This window comes from Pyxicephalus adspersus, chromosome Z (assembly GCF_032062135.1).
Source record: "Pyxicephalus adspersus chromosome Z, UCB_Pads_2.0, whole genome shotgun sequence".
In the NCBI taxonomy this organism is placed as follows: domain Eukaryota; kingdom Metazoa; phylum Chordata; class Amphibia; order Anura; family Pyxicephalidae; genus Pyxicephalus; species Pyxicephalus adspersus.
The window spans coordinates 24,709,524-24,737,014 of NC_092871.1; the positions used below are offsets into that span (position 1 = coordinate 24,709,524).

General features: G+C 35.0%; 1 protein-coding gene across 1 annotated transcript; it reads right to left on the bottom strand.

The window, feature by feature from the left end:
- Positions 1 to 3,504: 3,504 nt before the first annotated feature.
- LOC140344088 (sodium- and chloride-dependent neutral and basic amino acid transporter B(0+)-like) lies at positions 3,505 to 26,290 on the bottom strand. The gene is made up of 14 exons (XM_072431016.1): positions 26,117 to 26,290; positions 22,381 to 22,522; positions 20,590 to 20,721; positions 19,989 to 20,150; positions 18,421 to 18,556; positions 17,518 to 17,650; positions 15,089 to 15,229; positions 13,927 to 14,155; positions 12,808 to 12,933; positions 9,658 to 9,776; positions 8,225 to 8,324; positions 6,876 to 6,985; positions 5,513 to 5,680; positions 3,505 to 5,314 (listed from the first exon to the last, which is right to left on the bottom strand). Exons 1-14 carry the CDS (start codon positions 26,177 to 26,179, stop codon positions 5,147 to 5,149), a joined length of 1,929 nt encoding a protein of 642 aa, XP_072287117.1. The 5' UTR covers positions 26,180 to 26,290; the 3' UTR covers positions 3,505 to 5,146.
- Between the last annotated feature and the right edge of the window lie 1,201 nt (positions 26,291 to 27,491).

The window sequence follows — 27,491 nt, forward strand, 5'->3', positions numbered from 1 at the left end:
TCTTTCTTTACTGCCAGGGTAAAAATTGTGAGCAAAAATTCTCAGCCTTGTGGCCTACCTTGCATTTTCTGTCAGTACTTTAATTTTTCCAACCATGCCAACTAATTAATTCCATATTACCTTTTTGTTTTGAGCTTTAAAGCCCAACACAATGCATGCTAATTGAATATCTGTCTCTGACCCTCTTCCTATGCAAACCACTGTATGTAAAATAAAAGATTCGTTATAACATACCTTAACATTGTCCTAAAAAGTTGGCATTGACATGATGTCATGGCTTTACTCGCCACTGGCTGTGGGCAGGCTCGAGAGGCATTCTTACTTTGCACTGTTTTTATGTAAGAATCCTTTTACACAGTATGTTCCCCAATATGAACAAAAGAAAACATCCTTTGAATGTGAAAGTCATGTTTTACACACCAAGGCAGTCAAGGTGTTAAAACAAGCTTATGGCTGTAGAGCTGCCTGATCATTTTTGCCGGGCTGCATTTGTGCAACATGTATTTTTGCAGATTTAAATAAAAATATTCTGGCAGCAAAAAGGTTATGTTAGCTCTGTTACTCAAAAAAGTTACTAACTGGTGTAAAGTGTCACGCAGCAACTGCCGTGTCTGAACTGCTCGGCTCTGACCCACAACCTATTCTTTCTTTTAATAGTGGCAAAGCTTGCCCTTTTTATCGTGCTATATTTACATTCCTACTGGAAATTGAGCCAGACTATCATAGTGACTGGCCATTAGGGATGTGTCATAGGTAGAAAGGAGAGAGAAAGTTTTGACTTCACAAGGAAAAGTTGGGTCTTTGCACAGCTCAGCATTAGGTTGTATTGGGGGTGTGCAAGCTGCTGCAGGCATCACTCTGCACTTCTATAATGGCCACATTAGTGTATGTATATACATATAGGGCCTGATTTATCAAAGCTCTACAAAGCTGAAAAGGATTCAGATGCATCAGTTAAGCTGGGTTATCCAGAAAACCTGGAATGGATTTCTTATAAGTCATTTTCTATTTGTTAGCAAATGTATGGACCAGATCTATTCCTGGTTTGCAGGATCACCCAGCTTCACTGTGGAAAGTGTATCCTCTCCAGGCTTGGGGAACTTTAATAAATCAGACCCACTGCACCTTTAAAACAGTCTAAGGTCAATTTTTGTAGCCGAGATTCGAACCTGGGACCTAGTGCTGCAAAGGCCAGAGTACTAACCTTCTGGGCCACCGTGCTGGGTTTTTAACAAGATAGTATTATACTCATTCTGAATATCAAATCTTGTACAAAGGATCTAAAAATTTTATGTTACTGGATGATTAAAGTGAACATCGATTCACCTTATTAACATTGCAATGTAAACATTCTTTACCCTTAGAGCAAAAGAATAAATACATTTACAGAGGTTGATTTACTAAACGAATAGAGAACGTCCTAATAATGAATACAATAACTATTCAATCATATGCAAGCAATTTTTTTATACACCTGTCACATGATGGAATAAAAGTGAACATATTATCAGCTAATCTAATATGGTAGGTGAACATTCTCCAATCATCATTTAGTAATTCAACCTCAATGTATAGTACAACATGTCAATGCAAAGTAGTTTAAAAGGGTTACTATGATGCAATAATGTGAAGAAAACAAAGAATGTCTAAATGCCTGTTATATTTAGAATCCAATTCAATCAAGTTAAAAATGTTGCAATGGTTAAAATACAGACTTGTCCTTTGTTATATAATCTTCTTTAATCCTTTCTTTAGTCTAAACAATGACTAATACATAAGATAAGGCTGATATAAGCCAAATTTAAAGAGCGTATCGCATTGCAAAATAGGGTATTACTGAAGGTTCTGAAAATATATTGTGTATATTCTGTTCTAAACACATTATATAATGAGCTGGTATAATAGACTGTGGAGTTCAAGAATATTTTTTTTTTAATCTTTATTTTACCTTTTCTCTAAAACACAAGGTGACCATTTCTTATTTTATTATTATTATGTAGATCAGCCTTTCTCTATCTTTTTACTCCAGGTTTCAAGGATCTCCTACTAAAACCAATTTATTGGGGGCCAGGGAAACAAAAGCCTACTACATGTTATTCCCAACCCTGGATGAGAATTTCTGGTGTAGATAATTCAAAGGTGACCCACCTCACTTCACCCTTCTAGTAGGATAGAAAATGTAGATGAAAGGATAAAGAGTGAAAGGATGATTGGATAAGCAACAATGTTTTTAGAGGGGCAGTGACGTAGTCTAGTTCTAACAAAACTGGGAACCTATCTGGTTGCATAATGCTTCAACTTTGTTGGCTGTTGGTTCTTTCAAAGAATTCCCGAACATACGATTAAAGCATATTAGAATTCTGTGTATATTTAAAGTTTTTTAAAAATAAACTTTATAAACCATAGCCACATCACTGAAACTGCTTTGAGGTCCTTTGTCTAGACACAGCTGATGACAGCTTCCAGGTCCCATAACTTTCCAAACTGAGTAAACACCAGTAGTGTCTTTGTCACTGCTACTATGTGATGAGACTTTTTGAAAAAGAGAGTTCCAAAGTGGGACTTTCAAGGGCTTTGCAGTTAAAACCAATAATTTTATTTATGTATCAAAAAGAATCTAAACATAACACACACATATTCACTTATTGACTTTTGGGACATGGATTTATTTCTATGATACCAAATAGAGGTTAATTAACCTCTAGTGCCCGGGGATTGCACACAGGAGAATTTCCAGGGCTACATGAATTGGATTCTGTTTAAGGACAGTGACCATTATCTCGGTATACTTTCTCAGGATTACAATAGGTGGTTGATTTATCTGGGTTATTTCTGGGCACTCCTGTCTGGAGGCCATATTTTTCAAATCCCTTCACACTGTTATATTGATATTTTAGACGTGTAATGTACAGAATACATAATATTGTGTAATGTTCCACCTCTGCTGCATTCGCATTGTTATATACTGAAAGTATGTACCTCTTTATATAGTTTTGAATGACATTTACTCTGATTTTTGCTGTTTCGATATTTTATGTTTTCTTTATTTATGATTTGCACCTATTTTTCCTCTGTATACAGTATATTGTTTGTTTTTCTGTATTTTCTTTTGTTTATTCAAAAAAAAAAACCTTTAACAATCAAATTACTTATTATATAACTTTAAGATTAGTTTAAATAGCGTTCTGGTCCGATGACATAACTGGGTACCTGTTGTCCGCTTCCTTATGGGTACTGTGTGCAGTCTTCACAACCATTGTCTCCTGATTCTCCTGAGATTTGTATTAAGTATTCTCTATTATTTGTGTATAATATTTGTATGCATTTTGCATGTAATAATACTTGTTGTTTATTGAATATTTGGTTACATGATGTTTATATATTTTATTTAGATTTGTTCAATCTTTCCAAGTTGCCAAGTATGAGTTACAGAACTTAGTCCCTATATTATGCTGTACTCTTGTAAGACATATCAAAACATATCTTACATAAACTACACAGACAGAAAATTATGACATTTTTAATATTGATAGGATCATATTAAAATGACAAAAAATCACATGTAAGTAAATTACAAATTATTAATATTTATTTTAAAAAATTAAGTTCCTAAATCCATAAAAAGTACATTGGTGTACAAAGTTGAAGTATATGATATATAACATATATATATACTTCTGAAAACTTACTGACACTTAAGAGGTTGATGGAATTTAATCCTCTGATGCTTCAACTTTTGTGGACTTCCCTTTTAAATTGTGGATTGGCAAAAATATTTAAAATATTACAAAATTGAGAAATATTCAGTGTTCATTACACTAAAGGCACTTAAACTAAAAAAAAATAGAAATGTAAACATACTGTACATTCTTTTCTATTGTCTAGAAACAACACCATTTTGCTTGGTTCTGCCCAAGACAAAATAAGCTTACAGTACCTATGAGGCCACTGGATTTGAAGAAGTTGCAGTTTTGCATCAGTTTTTGTACAATTTGTGCACAACAGCAATAATGTCACAGCATCCAAATCTTTACACAAATGCTAAAAAAATACATAAGTATCATTTAAATTACTATGCGTCTGTGTATCTTACATATTTTACTGGTATACAGTATGAATACCAACAGTGATAGGGCAGTTCCAGTATATATATATACATTGGTACTTGAACCTTTTTTTTACATTTTATTTTTATTACATGCACAGTATACAATACATTATTTCTAATACTGGTCTATGATATTGAACCATTTTTATAATGACAGAGACTCTGACAATATAAAAATACATTCATTGAGGTTTATTTCACTTATTGACAAATCCTTTGCCATTCTAATGGGCAAGGCTCTGACACTTCCTAACAGTAAGAAAGCGTGTCTTTTTATCCCTTCCTCGAGGTGGTCAATCATTTAATGGGCTCATGGGAGATGCAAGCTCTCATACTACATAAAAGTGAAGGAGCTTTGCCTATGGTGCCTGCATATGGTGTCTGCTATTTGTTACCCTGGCAGGTTTATCTTTGCAAGCTTTGGGTCTTTAGGGCAATTTACATTGCATGTCCAGGGATGAAAATAATGTTAGATTGACGTAGGTGAATTGAAGGTGCTCATCAGCTAATGCCATCATAAACAAGTTTTCAGTTTGTCTGTTTATTGTAGTTCCATATAAATTACTTTAAAATGAACAATGAAGTTAACAGGTTTATTTAAAAAAAAAAAAAAAATACTATAACGATGATGTGCACAATGCAACAACTCAATTACATATTTTACTAATAGTAGTCTAATAAATGTCAGTTTCCAATTTCTTGGGTAAGTGTACTTTACACCTCCTTATTGCTCTGCCATATTAAAAATCCATCTACTCTGGTCCCATTTGTCATCATATTTAATGTGCCCATGAACACATTTGGGACTTCCTGCCTTGAATTTGTACGTTTTCAATATTTACAATATTGTCTTCTTGCTGCATGTTTTAAAAAATTATAGAACGATCATTATGTTGCTAAAAGATTATAAATAAAAAATAGGAAAAAAACTAGAATCAGATGAATATAAACATTCCAGGTCCTGTGGATATAATAAGATAGTCTTTGTTTAAATTATATTCCATCAGTAGTTCTGTTTTGGTGTTCCCTTTTTTAAAACTAAGAAAAAGCCTTGTTGTCATAACCCGATAATCCTCCTTCGATTGTGGGAATCTCCAGAGTGTTGGCATCTTTCTGAACATTAATTGTGTCTTTGTATCTTCCAGTGCGATGCTTCTCCAGAGCAGGACCCCAGTCTTGAGTTGGGCGGCAGATCTTCCGAAAACGCTAATAGATAATAAAAGGAGAAAATAATGACTGTGGTAAAGGGCAGAAAGGAAAAGGAAAGAATAGGAATGGATGAGAAAGAAAAGGAGGAAAGATAGGGAAGAAGTGGGGGGGAGAGAAATAGAAGGCTTCAAAAGCTTATGAAAAATACATGACATGGGCAAAGAGCCATAATAGCAATACCAAAAAACTACTTACGTCCCGTAGAGATCCATGTCCCTTACATATCTTTACAATGGCCAATATAGGTATCCAAATGATGCAGAAAATGATCATACACCAGCCTAAAACAACTCCCCAGACAGGGTATTCAACCTCACCATGCTTTGGAGAATCAAAGGTAACCAATGACCACAATAAAATAGCCTGCAAAGTAAGAAAAAGGAAAGAGTTTTCATAGAATGTCAGGTATCATTTTAGTATATTTATGCAAATATCACAAAATATAGCTCTGTTTAGTTTAGATTTTTTATGCATATTTACTTTAAACATTCAACTAAAGGAAACATTTTCTTAAAATGCTTAGACATGTTTGAATGTTTAAAGTCAACACAATTCTTCTGTTCTTTAGGTTTATTTCTCTCTATTGTATTTCATGTAATACTACAGTAGAAAGGACCCTAAATATTTTATCTTGTACTCATAAAATTCCATTTGTATGTTCCATCTATGCAACGTAATAAATGAATTGGCTTTTCTCAAAAAATGTCCTTAGACTATGTTAATCACATAAGATTTTGATAGGTACATGGGATTGTGAGCCCCTTTAAAGGTCAGTTAGTGACATGACAATGGACTTTTTGGATATGTTGGTGCTATATAAATACTATCAATAATAATTATAATAATAATAAAAATGTTTTGCTGTATTTTGTCCCAAGGAACCCTGGCTTTAATTCAAAATATTAGGAAAAAAACTGGGTATCCTGAACCTTTTATACCAATAAATATAAATTCAAATATCTGCCTATTGCACCTGGAATATCCAAATAAGCAGAATAGTCCATATTGGTCCAAAGAATAAAAACACTGTAATATTTTTAAGAACTTTTTAGATAAGGGGTAGATATTTATTACAATGGCTTGCTGGAAAGAAGCCAAGGGCAAAAAGGACAGTTGAAACTTAAACTGCATACCTGCTTCTGATATATATATATAAATATATATATATCCCAAATCAAGTGAAACAGAGGTACATGATTATTGCTGTAACATTGTAAGAAAAATTACAGCTTTGTTTTGTGTCTTCTTAAGACATAAATATCATCAAAGGAATAGTTTAGAACAACAGTGGCTGAAAGCAGCCCCATGCTTGTCTTTTACTAGCCTTTGGTGCATTATTCCATTCATTGACATTAATATTGGGGCACATTTCCTCCCACTGAATCCAATTGATTGGCACTGTTCCTTTCATTAATACTACAGTTAGGCACTATTTCTCCCACTGACATCATAAATAGGGAGCTATACTTGGTCCACTGCCACTTACTACTAGCACCAGGGTAAAAAAACAGGCAAACTAATAGAGTTAGATTTTAAATTTCCCTGAAATGAGACTTACCAATAGCAGAAGGGGGGTTATAAAAAACCAGCAGATTTTCCACCATAGCCAGAAAACCCAGCTCTTTTTCCCAATCATCATTTCAATGTCTTCTATGAAGCGATTTACCCCTATACAAGGCAAAAGAAACGTGTACTGATGACCACATATGATTGGATTGGTACAGCCAAGAATAAATAAAGATGTAGACTTGATATATTTGAAAAACAATACTTGATCAAGCTAAGCAAACAAAGCAAATAGGATTGTGAACAATTCAATAAATCAGCACAACCATTCACAATTCACTTATTACTCACTCCTAAGGTCAGAATAGCACAAAATGATTTATCTGATTAGTTGCTTTAGAGTAACACACTTTGTTTTGTTTACTGATATATAAAATAGGCAGGACATCTATATTTTATGTGTGTTCAAGATTACGTATAAAGCTATTATAATATAATATTATGAGTAATGATTACCATAAATATCATTGTATACGTGTTAAAGTGGAGGTTCCACTTGTAGATGATCCACTTACACCCCTGCAGGAAATAACCTATGCTTAGAAGGTACAAAATATACCTAAAAAGAAGAAGCTGGATTTCTGTTTTTTTAAAAACTTTTGCTAGATCACGACATTTACTTCTTTTACCCTCATCTGATGTCAGCACCAACTGTCTGCATAACCCTGTGCAGAACAGCAGGGCTTTTCATCATTGTACTAAAGTATAAGTTCTAGCTGTCACCTGTCTGAAGGAAGGACAGTGGGCTGTGCATCACCGACTATGCCTAAACTTTCTCTGCTCCTCCTAACAGGAAATTCTTTTAGAACCGGCACCAAGGATTAATGAAGGAAGGACCAAATAATGTTTTTCCTTTTGAATTTAAGAAGCAATTTAAAACAATAATGGGATTTACCAATAAGTATCATTCCTAACCTACTAATGATTTCCTCCCACATACACTCGCCAAATGCATGGCTCTAGAACATTTCTAGGGTTGTCCCCACACTCCCTGAAATGGTCTTCCCATCCTTTTTGGCTTGGCCCTACTTTCTCTTTTCAAACTTGCCTACCCATCTTCCTCTGTCTCTTAAACCCTCACCTACGTTCTCATTTTTTCCTATATCCCCCCTCTTAATGTGTGATACTTCCCCAACCCCTTAGATTGTAAGCTCTTGTAGGCAGGGTCCTCTTCCATTGTTTCATTGTTTGTATCTGTCTGTCATTTGCTACCTCCATTTATTGTACAGTGCTGCGTAATATGTTGACGCTATAGAAATACTGATATGATAATAATCTAAGAGACATAAATATGAAGCTAACCATAAACACACTGTATTCATTTCAAGTGAAACTTCTTACCATATATCCAGCAAATCCCAACAAGCTCAAGAATAGCAGCAATAAGTATTCCCCATCCAGCACAGAAATAATCAATCAGATCCACCCAATAAATTCCTGCCTGTGAAATGAGAATACATTGTAGGAGTTAATATATAAAATAAAAGACACATTTCTTGTACTTTTGCAGCACTTTGGCCACAAGAGGGTACCACTCTACAACATTATATGTACTAAAGTCATGTTTTCATTTCAGATCAAGCAGATAAAACTTTTTGTTCTGTCCTCTTTTCAATCAACACTTCTAGAGTTGCAAAAGAATTTGATAGACCGGTTTGTTTTGTTATTCCATTAACTATGTGAGTTCATCAGACTGCCTTTGTTAAACAAAGCTACATAAAATAGAGCCAGGTATAACAATACAGTTTTTCCATATTAATTAATAATCAACCACTGCCCATGTATTGATATTGAGGCAATGCATTGGCATATGTAACCCAAAGGCTTTTACTTCCTTGTAGGTTCAGTTTAGTTTGTATAACCTCCTAGCTAGGGAATTATAAACAATGCTAAAAATAAAAAAGGAAAATTTGTAAGGGTAAAACTATATCTAGAGCAAATATTGTGTATACAGAACATTACTGTATTCTTGTTCTCTTTAAAAAGAAGTTAGCAGTGGCAAGTCATAAATTTATTTTGAAGATTTCTTTTCAAAAAAAAAAACTCCAAATGGGGATAAATAATGGGAAGCCTCCAAAATGACTGACGGTTATTATAGGGATTAGCACCGGCCACCGAGAGCATTGATTACTTAATAACTAGGAGATGGATTTCCAAAGTAAATAGAGACACCATTGGCTGGTGGTAGTTAGTCTAGTTGGTGGCTGGTTAAAATGAAAAAAAAATAACATATTATTGCTAAGAAAATTAAAACAGAAAAAGAAGAAATACAGAACACAAAATAATAGCTAAGGAAAGGTAAGAAAAACTTAATTACGGCTAATTATAGTTAACTAATGCTTAATAAGGTATTAAATACATCTACAATGTATTTATTTTAAGGTTTAGCTGACATAGTATAAAAAACATTGGTCATTTCTTTAATCCACATAGGAATGAAATGAGGACAAATGTGGACCATGACTTCACAGTGGGCCTGATTTATTCAAGCTTTCCAAGACTGGAAATGATAGACTATCCTGAGAGAACCTGGGTGATCCTGCAAAAATGGAATGGATCTGGTCCAGGTTCAAAAACATTTGTGAAGTAATAGCAAATGATTTTAAGAAATCTATTACAGGATCCCATGATAGTCTATCTTCTCCAGTCTTGGGGAGCTTTTATAAATCAGGCCCAGTGTATTAGCCCACTACATTTACAGGGTACACATGATAAGATGACAACCAAGAAACAGAGCATTACGAATCATAGAAACAAGCAAAACTCTTTATTACCTGAGTAACACAGACAAGTCCAAGTAAGAAGAACATGATACAGGCTCCTATAGTAATAATACCTCTCATCTTCTTCATCACCCCTGGAAATGCATCATGAATGGTGGTTGTAATTGTTTCTGGTAAAGAAAACAGATATGTTAGAATATTTATTGTAAAATTAGATATTTAGAATGGGCAGTGATATACAGAATTTACAGCTAGACTACAAAATTGTAAACTTACTAAAGAGCATGATCACTGCAAAGTAAAGGTTTGTAGATAAGGTGATGTGTTGACTTAAAAAAAAAACAATAAAGTACAAAGGAAAAAATAAAGTAAAAAATGACTTTCTTTCCATACTGTTGGATAATTGAAGTAAACAAAACTTCACCCAACTAACTTACAAAACTAAGGGAAAATTTATTTTCCAAAAAGAACCTGCTATATAACTCTACAAAATCCACCACAATGAAGTAATGTAGACATTATTTTGCTGTTTTAATTCTATTCTGTACTGATGTAAAGTAGTAATCAGCGGTGTGGGTGTGTTTCAATTACATGTCAAGCACCCTAGTAGAATGTTGGATGATGTGGGAGCTTTTATTAATTATTGCTCTGTGCTTGGCAAGATATTTATTACCTAATAAGAATGCTTACATGGCATTTAGAAACACTGAATTGAACATCCACTCTGTGTATGAAAAAGTGGTAGAACACCTAATTTGCTTATAATTATTACAATAATTGAGGGTTTCTGATATAGCTTTTGTTATCCACTTATACATTGTTCAAGATCAAAAATATGATGACATAATACCTTTTCCTTTGTCTCTATATTGATCCAGAAGTTTGTCAGCAAAGTTATAGTAAATGCTTGGCTTTAGAAGATGCATTTACAGCCACACGTGTTAAAGTGTATGTGAATGTAAAACATTAGAAAGGGCAGAGAACGATTAAAATCCCTGCCAGTTTTTTTTTTTACTTCTGTCTGTGGCCCTTTGGAAAGATTACCCTTCACTTCATCCTCTGGCAACACAATAGGGAGTAAGAGGATGCTGCAAGATGCTTGGCCTAACCTAGGTTGAATGATTTAAACTATATGGCCCAACATTTGTGGACACTTGGCCAACACTTCTTTATGAGCAAGCTTCACATTCAATTCCAAAACCACGTTGGAAAATATGGCGTCCCACTTCTCCTACCTTAGTGGAGGCTTTCCACAAATTTAAGAGAGTGTGTGGGGTATTGATGTTGGATAGGAAGACCCAGCTCATAGTCCAGGTTCCCAAAGATGTCCAGTATGGTTGAAGTCAGGGCTTTTGAGTTCCTCCACTCTAAAGTTGTCAAATCACATTGGTATGGATTGGGCAGTGCGCAAATTAACTCAACCACATATCTGGCCAAAGAGTAAAGCTACGTACATACGTCAGATTTTTATCGCCCGATAATCGGCATCGGCCAATTATCGGGCGAAAATCTGCCGTGTGTACAGTCGGTGTCGCCCATCGTCCGGACGACCGACCTGCCGGATCCACGGACGATGGACAACAGCCGATCCTAATGAAAGGGAAGGGGAGAGCGCGCAGCAGCTTGCCGCTCCGTCGCTCTCCCCCTCCCGGAGCTATTTCGGAGAACGGTGCTGTATGTACAGCACCGTTCATGCATCGTGCACTCCCTTGTCGTTAGAAAGGATCGTGAAAGATCCTTTCCAACGACAAAAATTGGAAGTGTGTACGCAGCTTTAGTGACTACGGGTATACTTCCTACCTCAATGGAGTGGCTACCCCCAAAAACCAACAATGTGCTTGCCTTCAAATGTGCTTTTAGAACACAAAAGCAAAAATAGATTACCTAAACAACGTTTTCCTAGTTTTGCTAGATTCCCACCAGTTTTCAAAGCCTATGCTAAATCTCCCAAACATCTAGCTGTAACATCTTCTTTAGATCTACCACAAACTTTGGCAGACCATTAAAAGAGCTTTCCCAGTTTTACAAAAAATGTATGGGTAGTTTAGGTACAACATAGTTTTGGTCATTTGAAGAAGATCGTACTCAGATTGCATAGTCAAATTGTAACACATATGAATTGCTAAAGAGAAGAATATCAGCGTTCTGATTGGTATCGCTCTGGTTTAACCTGTTGTGATTTCAGTGTTCTATCCTCAGGGTACAAACAGCAAAGTGCCAACATTCAATATGTCCTTTAATTATATTGCTTGATGCTTTTTTGTCTCACCAGGGAAATCTAAATGACTACATGTTTTAACATGACGTACATGATGGGTTATATTCCATACTTATCAAACCTGAATATTTCCCACCACATAAAATCTTCTAGTTGACTCACTAAGGAGGAGCACAACTTAAATCTGATTACTCAGCTAGAACTATTAACACCTGAGGGGTAAAGAAATGTGAAATGTTCCAGCACCCTCTCAGGGCCAGACTGTGGTCCTTTTACTTAATGTTTTCTGCTATGTTAAAGGGCCTGATTTATGAAAGCTCCCCAAGGCTGGAGAGAATACACTTTTCGAAGTGAAGCTGGGTGATCCAGAAAACATGGAATGGATTTTTAAAAATCATTAGCTATTTGCTAGCAAACGCTTTGAATCCTGGACCAGATCCATCCCAGGTTTGCTGGATCACCCAGCTTCACTTCTGAAAGTGTATTCTCTCCAGCCTTGGAGAGCTTTTATAAATCAGGGCCAATGTTCATTTTTAGACACTTGCAGATTTAGATAAAAGCTTAAAGTGGCTTTGTTGAAAAAATAAGAATTTGTGAAATCTCCATAGAAAACATTGATTGAATTCTTACCTCTTCCTCTGATTGTACAATGCAGTGACAAAGAAAAAGTTGCATAGGATCCAACACTTCCAGTAGTGTTGATTTCTATATGCCTTAAGTCCCAGTAATTAGGTGTTGGTTGGCATAAGAAAACCTTGCTATTCAGCATTATTAATTCTATCATTGCCTCCCCATATTCATTACCGTAAACTAAATAATGACCCATTTTTTCCTGATCTTCAAATCCAATATCCCATTACCAATTATTTGCAATGCAGTATTACAATTAAAGTAGTACCACTCCAATTTTAGTCCATAGATGTATATTTAGTAGAATAAATAGTATTCATTGGCTGAGATGTAGGTATTTTAGCTGTACCTACCTACAGAGGCAAACTGAGAATCAAGCCCCAAGGTCAGCAACATAAAGAAGAACAGAATCGACCAAAGTGGTGCCACTGGCAATTGTGACAAAGCTTCAGGGTATGCAATGAATGCTAATGCAAATCCTACAGAAGAATAACACAACAGATTATATTAATTTCAATATGACAGGTATTTGTATAAGAACAGAGTATGCAGCCCATCCCTGATTATCAGGTGCCTATAAAATACAGCCAAATAAAGCAGAATTAAGAGTTCACATCACCATTACAATGTCAATAATTCTAAGGATTATTGGATTATGTGAAAAGTTACCAAAATACTTTAATATATTGCATTTATTGCTGCTCTCAAATATAGGGGTATGAAGATCTCAGATAGTTTGGACATACTGAGTTTTTACAAAAGTACCATTACTAACAGTCCCTTACGGCATAATGACCCTACCACAGGATACCAGCAGACATATACATTCTTTGTTTAATCTATAATTTCGGGCCATTTGTGTCAGGAGCCAATTAACTCACAACCAACATTTTGCACTATTAGCAGTAATTGTTCCACTGTCCACTGAAAACTGAGTGTACTAAGTCGTAAAACTTTTATATTTGGAAATATCGACATATTACCTCGTTTTTATATATTAAGTGATTGATAAAATCGAAATCTAAGATGTTAAAGGGACAGACCAGGGACAGTTCAGTTGGGGAGGAAAGAGCAAAAAGTTGTGCAAGTGATCAATTTAGTGGTTTAGTCTTGGGCAGTGTGAATATAGTTAATCCAGTCCTTTAAGTCAAACTCAGGTTAGGTTCTGAATCACCACTTCAGAAAGAGCTTGTTGTCATTCAAGAATCGTGAGTGGATGGGATGCACATGATGGCCATATGTCAAAATATATCAAAAAACAAAATACACAGCAAAAAAAAATAGATAAATGTTATACATTGTAGATTTTATGTTGATGCATTATTCTTAGTACCTTGGCATGGGATGCTTATAAAACCCATTAGCCTCTTAATGCCCAAGGCCTCCTGCTACTAGAATATTCTCAAGCATACACCATTATATGCAGCCATAATTAAATATATATTTGGAAAGGTTTATAAAAGGATAGTTACCTGAGTCCACTACTTCTGGCACCGGTTTCTGTGCTTTAAAAGCCATGTGACCAAGTATAGAGAAGATGGCAAATCCAGCAAACACACTGGTCAGGCAGTTTGTTATACACACCATTATGGCATCTGCATAACAATTATTGTGAAATTTGTTGTAGGATGAAAGAGCCACTAGTCCTCCCCATGCCACCGACAGAGAGAAGAAAATTTGGGTGGCAGCGTCTTTCCAAACCTGGAACAAGAAGTAAAATATTAAAAGTATTGTGATATCTACTATTTGCAGTGTGCTCTTCGTAAGGCAACCTAACAAAATCATTGCCAGTATCTATAGATGAGAGTACTAACAGTAATGGAAACTCCTAATACCATATCCTGTGCTAAGGAAGTCAGTGATAAGTGATCTTTATTGGACTGGAAAAGGTCCTCATGGATTTTATCCTTTTGAGGCACAGTCCTATATATTTCATAAATCATATTCAAGTATAGAAGAAAGTGTTTATTTCCTAATGATTTGCCTTGACTTTACTAAGAATAGGAATTAGATAATACAAGAACAGCTTTAAATTTATTCACAATTCACTTTCAATTTCAATACCTTTCAAATTACTAAAAGTACAAATGTATAATATATTTTTCTAGAAATGTAGTATATTTATTTTATTGGGGAGTACAGAAAACTCATATTTGTATGTACAGCAATGTGTTCCAAGGTTATACATTTGCCAAGGTTAACAAAGATGCAGAAAAGTGTTTTCTCTATGGTCTGTGACTTCTGTTCTGTATTACAAGACCAAAAGTTTTCATAAGTCTGCTTTATAGGCTGCTCTCATACTTGACAACAAATTGAATGACTAATTAGATATTCTATCTATTAAAGTATCATATTTATTAGACCCATTTATCTTGACTTTGTATATAAAATACCATTCTGATAAGAATGAGAATTTTCACTATCATGGAGGACTTAATTTGAATGGGAAATAAGTTAATTCTTGGAGCAAATCAGTAAAACAAAAATCTAATTGGTTGATATAAAAAACACCTCCACTTGTTTCTTTCTTCAGTTGAAAAATATTCTTGGAGTACCTGACAATCATACGATAACAAATTTATATCATACATTCCTAAATAAAACACTTTCTTTGTCGAAAGTACAGAGACTTACGTCTGCATTAGCCAGTTTTGAAATGTCTGATTGCGTTCCGATATAAAAACTAATTCCATCATAGGCTCCTTCCAGGGTAACACCTCGTATCAGGAGGATAAACAATACAATATATGGAAATATAGCTGTAAAATATACCACCTATCAAAGCAAACATCACAAGATTAATATGCTATGTCATCTTATTATAACACCATAAAAAGTAATAACAGATATGCCTGGTACATTAGCACTCTAATTCAATAAAATAATGCTGGCCCCCACATATTTTGCTTCTATCCTAAAAAAAACAGCCAAACTTTTTTTTTTTTTTTAATTGATGCCATACTTTGAGCTTTATGTGAGTAACAGTAAATTTAATATTTTGAGGCTCCCTTTTTTTTTTTTTTAAAGATCCCGGTGATGATTTTTCTTTGCTATAGTTAAAGCACAGACACTGTGGACTGCTATATATTGCAGAACATGTCATTCTGCCATAGACCATCCTACATGATTTACAATTCACAAGTGTGCTGCTGTTCAGATGGATTCATACCTTTAATTATCAGGAACTTCTCAAGCATATATTAAAAACCTGACAGTAAAAGTGCGTATCCTTCAGTATTTCACACCGCAGACAGCGATGCAGTAGCCAAGTTAAAGGAACCCAAACATAATCTGATTTTCGAGTTCAAAGTCTTAAGCTACCTAAGCAATAGTGTGTTAATATTTGGTAGAAATGGATTCTTTATGAGGTAATTTACTTTCATGTTAGGTACATATGTACCTTTTATGATGCAGTCTTTCTTAATGGTTTACAATGTAATGCATTTTAATGCATGGCTCCGTGTATCATTTACAGGGCAATGATTTTATTGGTTTATTGACAGATACAGAAGTACTTTCTATGAGGTTACATTTCGAGACTTGGGTTCATATTTTTACATTTATGGGATAATATCTGCAATTGCTTTTTGTAGTTAAAAAATGTATTATAGTGAGATAGGTTATCCCACAGGGTTAGTCAATGCAATGATCAGCCTGTTAATGGTAGACTGTAGAAGATAGTGGTGTGCTATATATTTTTATGCCAGATGCAACTAATTATGTACAGGAGCTAATTGACTTTGAATGTGACTTTCATGAAGTGGAGGCTCAGCATGAACACAGCTAGCTTTACAAATGTGTTTAAACCTGATGATATCTCTTAGAATTTATGAAAAGCCCAAATATTTTTTAAACTCAATTTTAGATATAGTTGAAATGTAATGAATGTTCTATTAAGTTTTTATTGTTTTTGCCCGTGTCCTTTGTATTGGTGACCATTGTCCTTGGTATAGAAAGTGGTGAGAAATGCGCATTGGATTCAATCACAAAATGTATGAATAGGAAGTAAAAGCCCATTCATTAATTTGCTAATTAAATCCAATGAATAAAAATGTGGAAATTGGAATTTCTAAATGAATTTTTTGAGTAACAATTGGGTGAATCTTAAGTCAAAACATTTGTTAAATAGACCTCTAAATCTACGATAGTAAAGCTAAACAAAGTCACTGGTCATTCGACAATTCATAGAAAAGCTCCTTACAGTTTAGGCCATTGGTAACAAATATTAATTACCTAGCTGACTACTTAATTGTCTTGGTAAAATATACCTTTATCCTAATAGTTTGTGTGACAACCAATTAGAAGTCATCAAAACATGTTCAATGCAACCTCTCAAAGTGGTTGATAGCTGAGGCACAACTGAAGCCCCCATCCTGATTGCCATTGACCCACTGGAATACTGGAATACAGTGCTAGTTCCAGGACATGAACAATACTGTAAGTACAGCCACTGAGGTCTGATCTGGCAGTAATCTAACACTGATTCAATGTTATTTTCAAGAAATACAACTGAGTATTTGCTCTGCCAGAAAACTGTTTTTCTAATTTGTTCCCATTAAGATGTTCAGATCATTTTCAATAATTTGTCTTCCAAACTTCTATGTTTCAAGCAAACTGAATGCTAATGAATATTTATACACCTTTTGTTCCCTGAAGTGCTTGACCTTTGAATTTTGTAACAACATCAAATCACAATTTATAAATAAATTCATACATATAGGCTACATTAGATGGCTGTTTGTATATATTTGGCATGATAACATGAGACATGAATGGTACATCTACCCAACTCTTAATCGGGAAGCAACCAGATTGGGAGGGTAATACATTTTAGGTCTGTTCTGTCTTGGCAGGCATAATCCTCTTATCTAAAGGATGTAGCTGTCGCAAACTAATCCATTCTTCCAAGATAGAAGTTTGAGTTCTCAACAAACAGGGGAAATGCAGTGGATCAGAACATAACAGATGACATCTGTGTTATCTTTCTGTATGTGTGGCATATGTCACTGTCATTTTATGAATACTATACAGTACAACATGTATTTTGGTATGCAGCATATTACCTTCCCTGAAGACTTTATTCCCTTGAACAAAGCAGCACCGATTATTATCCATGACAAAAGGAGGCACAGGGCCAAATACCAGACAACATTTCCTGTTTCATCAAGTCCACTGGATCGACGAAGTGCCACTTTACTACAAAGGGTGACAAAGTCTGTTATCAGTAAAACTGGCTGCTCTAACAATTCACAATTCAAGCTGAAGTTGAAAGTAACTTCTATACACTCAGTTAGGTCAAGCAGGTAGCACAATCCACATATGGAAGTATGATTCACATTAACAACCTACTGTTAATTATCTAACTGTGGGGAGTGGAGGGTCCACTGGAAATTTAGGGAGAACATCTTTAAACCATGGTTTTAAAAGTTAAACTGCATTTGTGAAGAAGGAAACCAAGAAACCATTCTTAGATTTGAAGGGCCAGTAACTCATTGAGAATCATATACAATCTTTTTTTTAACTACAGGCTCAGGAGGGTTGGACAATGCAAGACCCCCCAAAAAAAAACCTAAACTGAAAGGTCGGTCATCAGTCCAGCTCTACTGGTTGCATATTAATCCCAAGTCATTGATTTAGAAAGCTTAAGACTCCCAGGAAACTGCAGCCCCTGTACTTTTCACAAAACAGGTTTCCTTAAAGTTGGCCTCCCATTATTTTGATATTGATGCTATCATTTTGTGCTCAATTGGAAAGATTATGTTTACTGTATTGGCCAGCTCTACCGTCTAATGATAGTAGAATATTTCAAGACCTAGGGAAGGTTAACACGTGCCTTATACTGTTCATATACTGATATCAGATTTCTATAATCAAACTTTCTCTCCTAATTAATATAGATTGAAGTACCACATTATGTGCACTACCCCCCCCCCCATCTGTCAAACATTAACAATGAATATACTCACTCCCAATATTGTTTGCTAGGAAGTTCGGTATCCATATACATAGTCGTGTTTGCTAAGCATGTGTAATTATTTTCTGTGACCCAGGTAAGATTTACTGTTTCAATAAAACCTGGCTGTAGAGTAATGTTACAAAACGCTGTGGACAAAAAGATATTATTAATCAGTAGCAGGTAATGAAAGAGTATTGATCATACAAAGACCTTAATAATCAATCTGTCTTGTTTGTTAGCACAATGTCTGGCATATGAACACTGGACATAGATAGATATGCTTTCTCTACCGTAAAGATAATGTATCATTGTTTTTAAAATTGAAAAAGAAATCAGTCAATAAATTACCTATGATAGTCAAGCATGGATTGTTTTTAATTGATTTACAAGTAACTTATTAAGTGGTGGTCTCCAGAAATATAATGCTTTTATAACTATAAAGAAGATAGATACCGTTTAGGTCTAATTTAAAGATAAGTCGTGGGCAAAAAGATGTGTTTTATATGAATTATTTATGTACAACCAAAAATGGAGAAACATGTATGGGAAAGTGTTGCTAGCTGGACAAAAAAGATATGTATGTCAGTTCTTTTATTTGTTTTAGGAAACATCTTTCAATTAGAAGAATGTTCAATGATGTTCAAATGACTGAATTGAAATTCTGGTTTTGATCACTTTCAAATACCAAAAATGTGTGGTAATAATCAATTAGATCAAGATATGCTGTATGTATTTAAAAAATCATTAGCTATATTGAAATATAACAGTTTGTTGGTTCATTTGAGACGAGGAAACCTGAGTATAAAACATGTTAGAATGTAACAGCTGTCAACGTTTAATATATAGTAGGGAAAAAAAAGAAAGGGAATGAGATTTAGGTAGATTAGGGAGAAAGAGTAATAAGGACAGAGAGAGTAAAATAATCAGGGGGAAGGAAAAGAAAATAAGTGATAGATAAGGGAATAGGAGAGTGAACAAATAGATAAAAGAAGGGAAAAGAGAGATAAGGGAATGATGGAGAGACATAAGTGAGAAAAGGAAAGAAAGACAGAGAGAGAAGAAAAAAACGTAGTGGGGAGGAAGGAAAGAAGCAGAAAGGAGGCATAAAAAGAAAGAGGTAGGAAATGAAGGAAAGAAGGTACGAAAAGCAGAGTTAAAAGGTAACATAAGAGGAAATGTCAGATCTATTTAAAATATTACAACATTTTTCAGGAAGAGTAAGAAAACCTATAAAAGGGTTATTTCTGGCCATTTTGGTGCCCAATGCAAGACATCCCCGGTGCCCAGCTCCCCCACTGGAAACAGATAGTCATTCCCGGAAGCCACACAACCTTATCTGCTAAATCATAATAATAAATTATTGCCAATTTTACCCCAGATAACCCCAGCACTAATAACCCTCCTTGGTGCTTACAAGAACTGTCCCTACTCACCCTCCCCTGTACTGTAAACATATTGATTTTTATCACTGATTTAGTAAGCGAGGGTCAATGAAGTAAGACAACATCATATTAACATATTTGGGTAAACGGATGATGTGTACAAACAAACAATCAGTAAATTAATGTTTAGATTTACCTTTGGGTATTTTGCTGCACTTGCTGTCAGACCAGTCAAAGCACTCTGACCACGGTAACACACTTGTAAATGACGCAAACAAATAGTACAAGCTGTATGCAATGATCACATTGTAGTAAATGGTAACTAGAGTTGAAATGAGGACCATTGTAACTCCCACTCCTGTGATGGGAAAAAAGAACAGGTGATAGTGTAAACAGTACATATTTAAAAACGAAAGGGAAAAGAAAACTAATTAGTCTTCTCTTACAATTACCACATTCAGTCTCAGATGGAATGGTAAGGCGCAAATAACAGCAGCAATATTCAGCCAGTTTTTAATAGACCAGATATGTGCTAAGAGTGCTGCTGCATGAGGGCGCTGTATCTTTCCCAGCTAACAGGGGCCCTAATAAGGCACCCATGTTGACTCATCCGGGGGAATCCAAGTCAGTTCTACACAGGGGCCCACTGTTGGCTATGTCCACCACTGCTGAAGAAATCTACTTATTTCCTCGATTTAATTATTATCTATTTACAATGTATATTTGTATATTTAAGTTTTCTTTTTTATTATTTTACACGTCATGCATATCAACAATTTGCCACCAGTGGCACTGACCTTCAAAAATTGGAAATATCTTCCATACAGCCACAGGTCCTAAACTGGCAAACTGGCCAAGGGAACATTCCAGAAAGAAGAGTGGTAACCCAGCTAGTGCCAGCATGATGGTATATGGGATAAGAAAGGCACCTATAAAGAAATACAGTACATACAATGTGAAATTGATTAAAAAGTATTGAGGATTGTGAAAAAATTGGGTATAATCACAGGAGGTCATTTTATCCCCGGTCCCATAATGTCAAGTCAATTTATAATTGCTTCTCAATCTAATTTACAATCCTGTGCTTATTTCACATTATTAGGCATAGTATAAAATAGTTTTCTCCCCATTCACTTTCCAGTCTAATCTGTTATTATAAATGATCCTCATTGTTAATGTTCCAGAACAATGTGATCTTGTGTAAACATTGTGTAAGATGTGAATTTTTTTTGTTCACACATTAAACATTACAGCCTCTTGTAAAAGGTGAAATCACAGCAATACTCTTCAGTATATTTTTATCCTTAAAATGTACTTAAAAATGGTGTAGAGAAAACCTTTCCTGTCTGGAAGTGTTGTAAAAATCTTAATTTCTAAAAATGTCTGAATTGCCTGCAAAAGAACTTGGCAGAATAGATTAAATAGATTATGTTGTATCCGTCTACACACTGATATACATGAATTTTATGTCTTGAATTTTTTAGCAACAGTGTTTTACAGAATACTTTTTACTATTTATATCAATCTCTGTTATAGCAGAGTTCATAAACTAAAGGCAACCATAAAAAAACACAAATCAATGGATTGGATTTAGCGTTGTTATCATGTGGCTCCAGACCATCAGGGATGTGCGTGTAGAATCAGTTACATTTTTAGAATTATTTCAACAAGAAGCTATTCAACCAATTAGTGTTTCTTTGGATTGTGGGAAGAAAAAAATGCCATACAGGAGCTCAAGCAAACAGTGAAATAATAGGTAGGGGATAGCATTTGTCAGATGGAAACCTAAGATCTTAGTTGTCTTACACATTAGTGCTGAATCAGTCCCATTGCTTCCACTTTCAAAACCCACCATACCAACCCATTGAATTGTAATCTAGGTATGTGGTATCATACAATGTGATAAACCTGACTTACAGGGAGGGCAGAGAAAGTGAAATGGACTTTAGGTTATAGTACTGGAACAATAGTAGCCAGCATGAAAATGCTACTTTTATATCACTAGACTGACTGGAACACTGGTAGATGTAAGATTAGCAAAATAGAACTACAAAATAGACTATATATATATTTATGGTGGGCTTGGGTCTCCAGTCTCCCAATTAATCAGCCACACCTTGGTCAATCTACCCCTGTTGGGCGAAACTCGTCCGGAAATTAGACACTAATAATTTAAGCTGTATTTTTTGGGTTATGTATAGAGATAGCCTACTGTCCCCATGACTGATTAATGGGTCCTAGACCAATAAATTGTTTCTTTATTTTTAAACTATACTCCAGTTTTATCATTTAATTTTTGACACTTCAGCAATATATTCTCCTTGAAATTGCCAAAATACTGTGGTTTCTCTATTTTCTCTTTTTTCTTATTCGTGTAATTAAGTACTAGGTATTGGCTACTACTTATTTAATTACAGAAGGGGGGATACCTACTTTTTAAGCACACATCTAAGCCATGAGATTCTTACATTGTATAGGTGTAAGGGAATCAGATGAGTCTGCTTAAGTGCCCTTAAAATAAATATTCTGTCCAACCAAAAAAGTTAAGCAAGATACTCAAAGTCAGTCAAATCAGTTTTGTGCATTACCTCCTCCATGTTGAAATGTGAGATATGGAAATCTCCAGACATTGCCCAAGCCAACAGCATATCCAACCATAGACAGGAGATATTCTGATTTACTGGACCAGTTTCCACGCTCTGTGTTTTCATCTGTGTTTGCAGTTGGATCCTTTTAAAAGAGGAAATTAATGTTACTGTTACACAAGTCATTCACTAAAGATAAGCAGAACTACAAGGAGTTACCAATCACAACTTGCCTTCACCTTTATCTGACAAAAAAATGAAGTCCAGTTGGCTCCTGTTGGTTTCAGGTATAATTTTTTCAGAAATATTTGGATTAACAAAGATCCCATCACTTGTTCTTAATATTTAACTAGCATAAAGTATACAGATACAACTGAAATGTGTAAACATTCTACATACTTTAGGTTAAAATCAGTAATCTGGTATTTGCAGAATATTCATCATGGGGGACTGATGGAGGGCTCTGTTGGATTTCTGATCCTCAGCTGAATTTTAAGCAAACATCTAAAGTACAGCACAATATATATATATATATATATATATATATATATATATATATATATATATATATAAATATATAAAGCAATGGACCTTTTATTTTATAATTGAACAATGGAGGCCCCCCTAACACATTCCACACTACATGGGATTAAATATAGAAGTGGTTAGGCCATGGGACATGTATGCACATTTGCAGCCTAATGCTTGAAGTTTTGATAACTCAAAATAAAATCAGCACACTTCATTAAAAATAAAACACATTCTTTTTTCAATACCAGCCCAAAGGTTAAAACATTTGAAAAAGAGGTGAAGCTGGGCAAACTGATTGTGGCTGGAAATTGCTCCTTGAAGGAAAGCATTGGGAACCTACTGGACCAATTGTTACAGTCTCTTATGTTTGAACTTTCATCTTTGGGGAGTGTACACCTCCAATATAGCATATTTAAATGTATTCATAATAAATGTAACCAATATAACGTGAGCAGTGCAATAGAGAAAGGACTAGATTTGGTACAGTTAACTTTGAAGAATGAAAAGACTTTTGAAGAATATATTAGAGGAGAGAAGGGTTAAGGTGGGAGCATATTGGAAACACATTACTAATAATATGTTGATACAAATTAAAAATTGTATTGTACAATCTACAATGGTTTGCCTACTTCTACAGTTAAGTCTATGTAGAGATAAATTCCTCAGGGACAAAATTACAATGCTAAATACAGTTGCTGAAAGAACAAGAAAGAAGATGCAGTTTGAACACCAAATGCATTGTATTGCTATATGGAAGGAAGGCACATCTTGGCAAGCCTGGTGCACCCATTGGCAATCTACAGGATAATCCTAGCTTGGTATATAATTGGTTTTCAATTGAATTAACAGATGCTTCAAAGGGTACACTGTGGCCCTTACCTTACTCACTATATCCAAAGAGATAGACCATAAAACCCCCTCCCCTCTACTAATCTCCATAACATGAGGGTGCTCTGTAGTTAACAGACCTTACCTGGGCAGGTTAATAACTTTTGAGATATTATTGCAGAGTACACAGGAAGTCTCAAGCCCAATTGATTGCTTCCAGCGTCAGCACATAACTTTTTCTACTTATCAAATAGTTGTTAAAAGATGTTTTCCATGGTATATTGAACAGGCTAACAGGGAGCAAGTAAGAGAAATGCAATGTTTGGGTTTACATACTCCTAAGTGTATAATGTGGCAGTCCAGAGTCCTGTTCAGTGAACAGATAACACTAATCTCTGGTTTGCTACTGTATTCTGTTTCCTGTCTTTACTATCAAATCCATGAGCAAACACTTGGGAAAAAAATTACTTATTAACAATTGTGTAGGATATTTGAATGCAGCCATTCTAGTTCAGAGAGCAGAACCGAAGAAAACATTATGAAAACCATGTGGATTAGTGAATTTGTCATTTCTGACCCTCTTGGACATGTTTATGTTGTAGTCTATTCTGCATACGATATAGCATGAAGTATGATGGTTTGGATTCCAGAATAGTATAATTCTGCACAGCTCAGACATACACTGACTACATGTAGATAATCAGAGGAATCAAAATATGATTTATATTTAAATCCGTCATACTTATCATTATAAAAGAGTAGACTTTCCTTACTACTGTTCTCTGGCATATATTAAATGCTCCAGATCAGAATACATTTATTTGCTTAAACAGCCCAGGCTAGTAAGGAGAAATTCCTGTTTGGTAGGTGCACCCTTAAGTGCTTAATGCAAACATGCAATCGTTACTGGCAGAGATTCAAATCTGTATGCTTTAGACATAAATCCTAACTAAATGACATTTGTTTTTTCAAAGCACCTAACATCAAATATTTACTTCTTTTTTTTCCTCCTTTTTTGTATCTCATGATGTAAGATGATGATCTCCTACAGCCTCTTTTCATTCACCTCCTGCAAACACACATTTGCTGCATGGCATATGCCAAAGTGAGATTCCTGATGGAGACAACAGAGGCTTATGTCTGTGCATTGTGTGTCTCTTTATCATAGTCCCCATGGAAAGGCATGTGACAGAGTGACAACACAAGAGCACAATCATGAAACCAGGACAGAGTGTTCACAGCGTTTAATGTACAAACGTCAAAGACAATACCATGATGTGAGTGCACTGGAATTAAAAAAAAATGGTTGCATTCCCTTTGCTTTTACCATATAAAGTGCATAGGATTCAGAGAAAGTTTTTGTCCTTTAATGTTTCACCCTCAACTGACGTGAAACTTTAAAGCATGAGTGAATTGTGTTAGAGAGAAACATAAATATTAATGTGAATTGCAATATTAGCGTGAGTTATGCTTCTCATGATTGCCAACACATGGTATTATTTTGATCTGAATCAACAAGTAAAAAGTAAAGAAAAAATACAACTTTTAAATGCAAATGTTTTTTATAAAGCCAATAAGCATCTGTGAGTGATGTTGCTCCTGGATTCAGATGTCTCTAACACTGAGTTTTGCTAGAGATGTAGATATGAATGATGTCAGCAGTGAAGAAGCTCAGGAAAACTTCTGATAATCTAAAAATTTATCACATTACTAAGATTTTGCAGGGAATCAATACAAAGGGTTATAATGTCTAAAGTCAGGTAGCTTAAAATAGTCATCAGATTTTAGGTGATGAAAGATCTTCTCTGATTGGTTGATAATAAGAAAACTAATAAAAAGGTTATGATGTGCAAAGTTTAGTAGTAACCCGATTTAAAATGATGACATGTTGGTTCCCTATAGCCAAATCTAGTAACTCTGTGGGGTCCATTTATAAAGCAGAAAAACTGACATTCACTGAAACATTCCCTGGTGGAGAATCTTCCAATTCCATGTCTTTTAATGGCAGTAATCGATTGTCCACCAAGAAATATTTCAGTGAATGTCAATTCCACTACTTTATAAATAAATCCCTGTCTGTTCATTTAAAGTTTGCACTATTTATCGCTCATCACATACACTTTTACTATATATCAGTAATAGATTTAAAAGGAAATATAAATAAAATTTCCCTTGCGTCATAAATCTGCTGTCTTTGATGAAACTCAGTCTGGAGAAGAAGAATAAGAAGAGTTTGGAATTCCTTGTTAACACATTGTTCACATACCACACTTCAATCTACACTTGCTAAGAAACTCAAATAAAAAAGAAAACGTCCATCTGGCTACTTTCCCAGACACTTGACACTTCAATTCATACATGATCCCTCTGGTCCACTCACCACAAGGTCCTTGCTGGCTTTCTTGTTGCAGCATTTGAGGAAATTAGGCAGGGAGAAACCCATTCCTGAAAGCAGCTCTTAACAGTGGATGTATTATATCCGTGCCTTTTAGGTAATTGTGTGAGTCCTTTGTAGCTCAACCACTCACTGGTCCAACCTCCTGTTCACTTCTCTCCCCAGGTAAGACAGGGATCCTTTATGTAGACACAATCACCGCCTCCCATTATTGCTTCAATTACAATAAATGATGAGTTTCACAAGTAGGCTGGACAAATTATCTTGCAACATCCCATGATAATTACCCATGTTAAAACAATGAAAGTTTTGGGAGTTTCAATGTGATAGTGATTGAGGTTTAACTTGGCATTTGTTCTTTGTATCAGTCAAGTATCTTAATCAAGCTTGTGTCAACATGCCATTGGTTTTCAATAACTACGAGACAGGTGCCTACCAAAAATTCTTTTGAAAGGAAAGTTTATTCTCTGTATACATTTTAGGATACACTGTATATATTGTTAAATGGTGTTAATATATATAATCTGAAAAATACATGTAAATTTATTATAACCCATGTTTCCTGTAAAGTTTGTACAGCATGTCTGTACACAAAGGTTGCAGAATGATCTCCCTTTGATATCAAATACAGAGATCATTTACAGATCTGTAAATCACAAAGAGATATCAAAACATGGAACAGCAAGCAAGGAAAAAAGTGAAAGTTCCATAAAAACTACTGCTATATAAATACTAGATAATAACTCAAAACACAAATTACTTAATTTTTTTAACTTTTTCAAACTAACTTTTAGCCCAGATATGATTTCCACTATATCTAAAAACGTTTCATGCATGCAGTGGAATTTTCTCAATAAATAAACATATAGACCGATTCACTTTACTATACATTTGAAACTTGGGTGTTAAAGTGCACATTACATGTCACATGCATTGGTCAAGTATAGTACTTCCATTATAAATGGGCAGCATTATGGCTCAGTGATTAGCCCTCGAATCTCGGCCAGGACACTATCTGCATGGAGTTTGCAGGTTCTCCCCGTGTTTGTGTGGGTTTCCTCCCACCATCCAAAAACATGCAGTTAGGTTATTTGGCTTCCCCCCAAAATTGACCTTATATTAAAAAGACACATGACTATGGTAGGGACATTAGATTGTGAGCTTCTTTGAGGGAAAGCTAGTGACATGACTATGGACTTTGTGCAGGGCTGTGTAATATGTTGGCGCTAAATAAATACTGTGTAATAATATAATACAAATACAGGTATTAGGATATGCGTACTAACATGCTAAAATATTCTGTATTGGACCTGGAGCAGTACAAAGGGCAATGACAATGTACAGTTCACATCAGCATGCA

Bases quoted from the DNA above. Each gene is read 5' to 3' on its own strand.
- LOC140344088 (XM_072431016.1), bottom strand. From the start codon at position 26,179: ATGGGTTTCTCCCTGCCTAATTTCCTCAAATGCTGCAACAAGAAAGCC. The intron at 18,557-19,988 runs GTAAATCTAAAC...TTTTGTCCACAG, and splicing joins GTGCAGCAAAATACCCAAAG to CGTTTTGTAACATTACTCTA. The intron at 5,315-5,512 runs GTAAGTAGTTTT...ATTATCTATTAG, and splicing joins GACATGGATCTCTACGGGAC to CGTTTTCGGAAGATCTGCCG.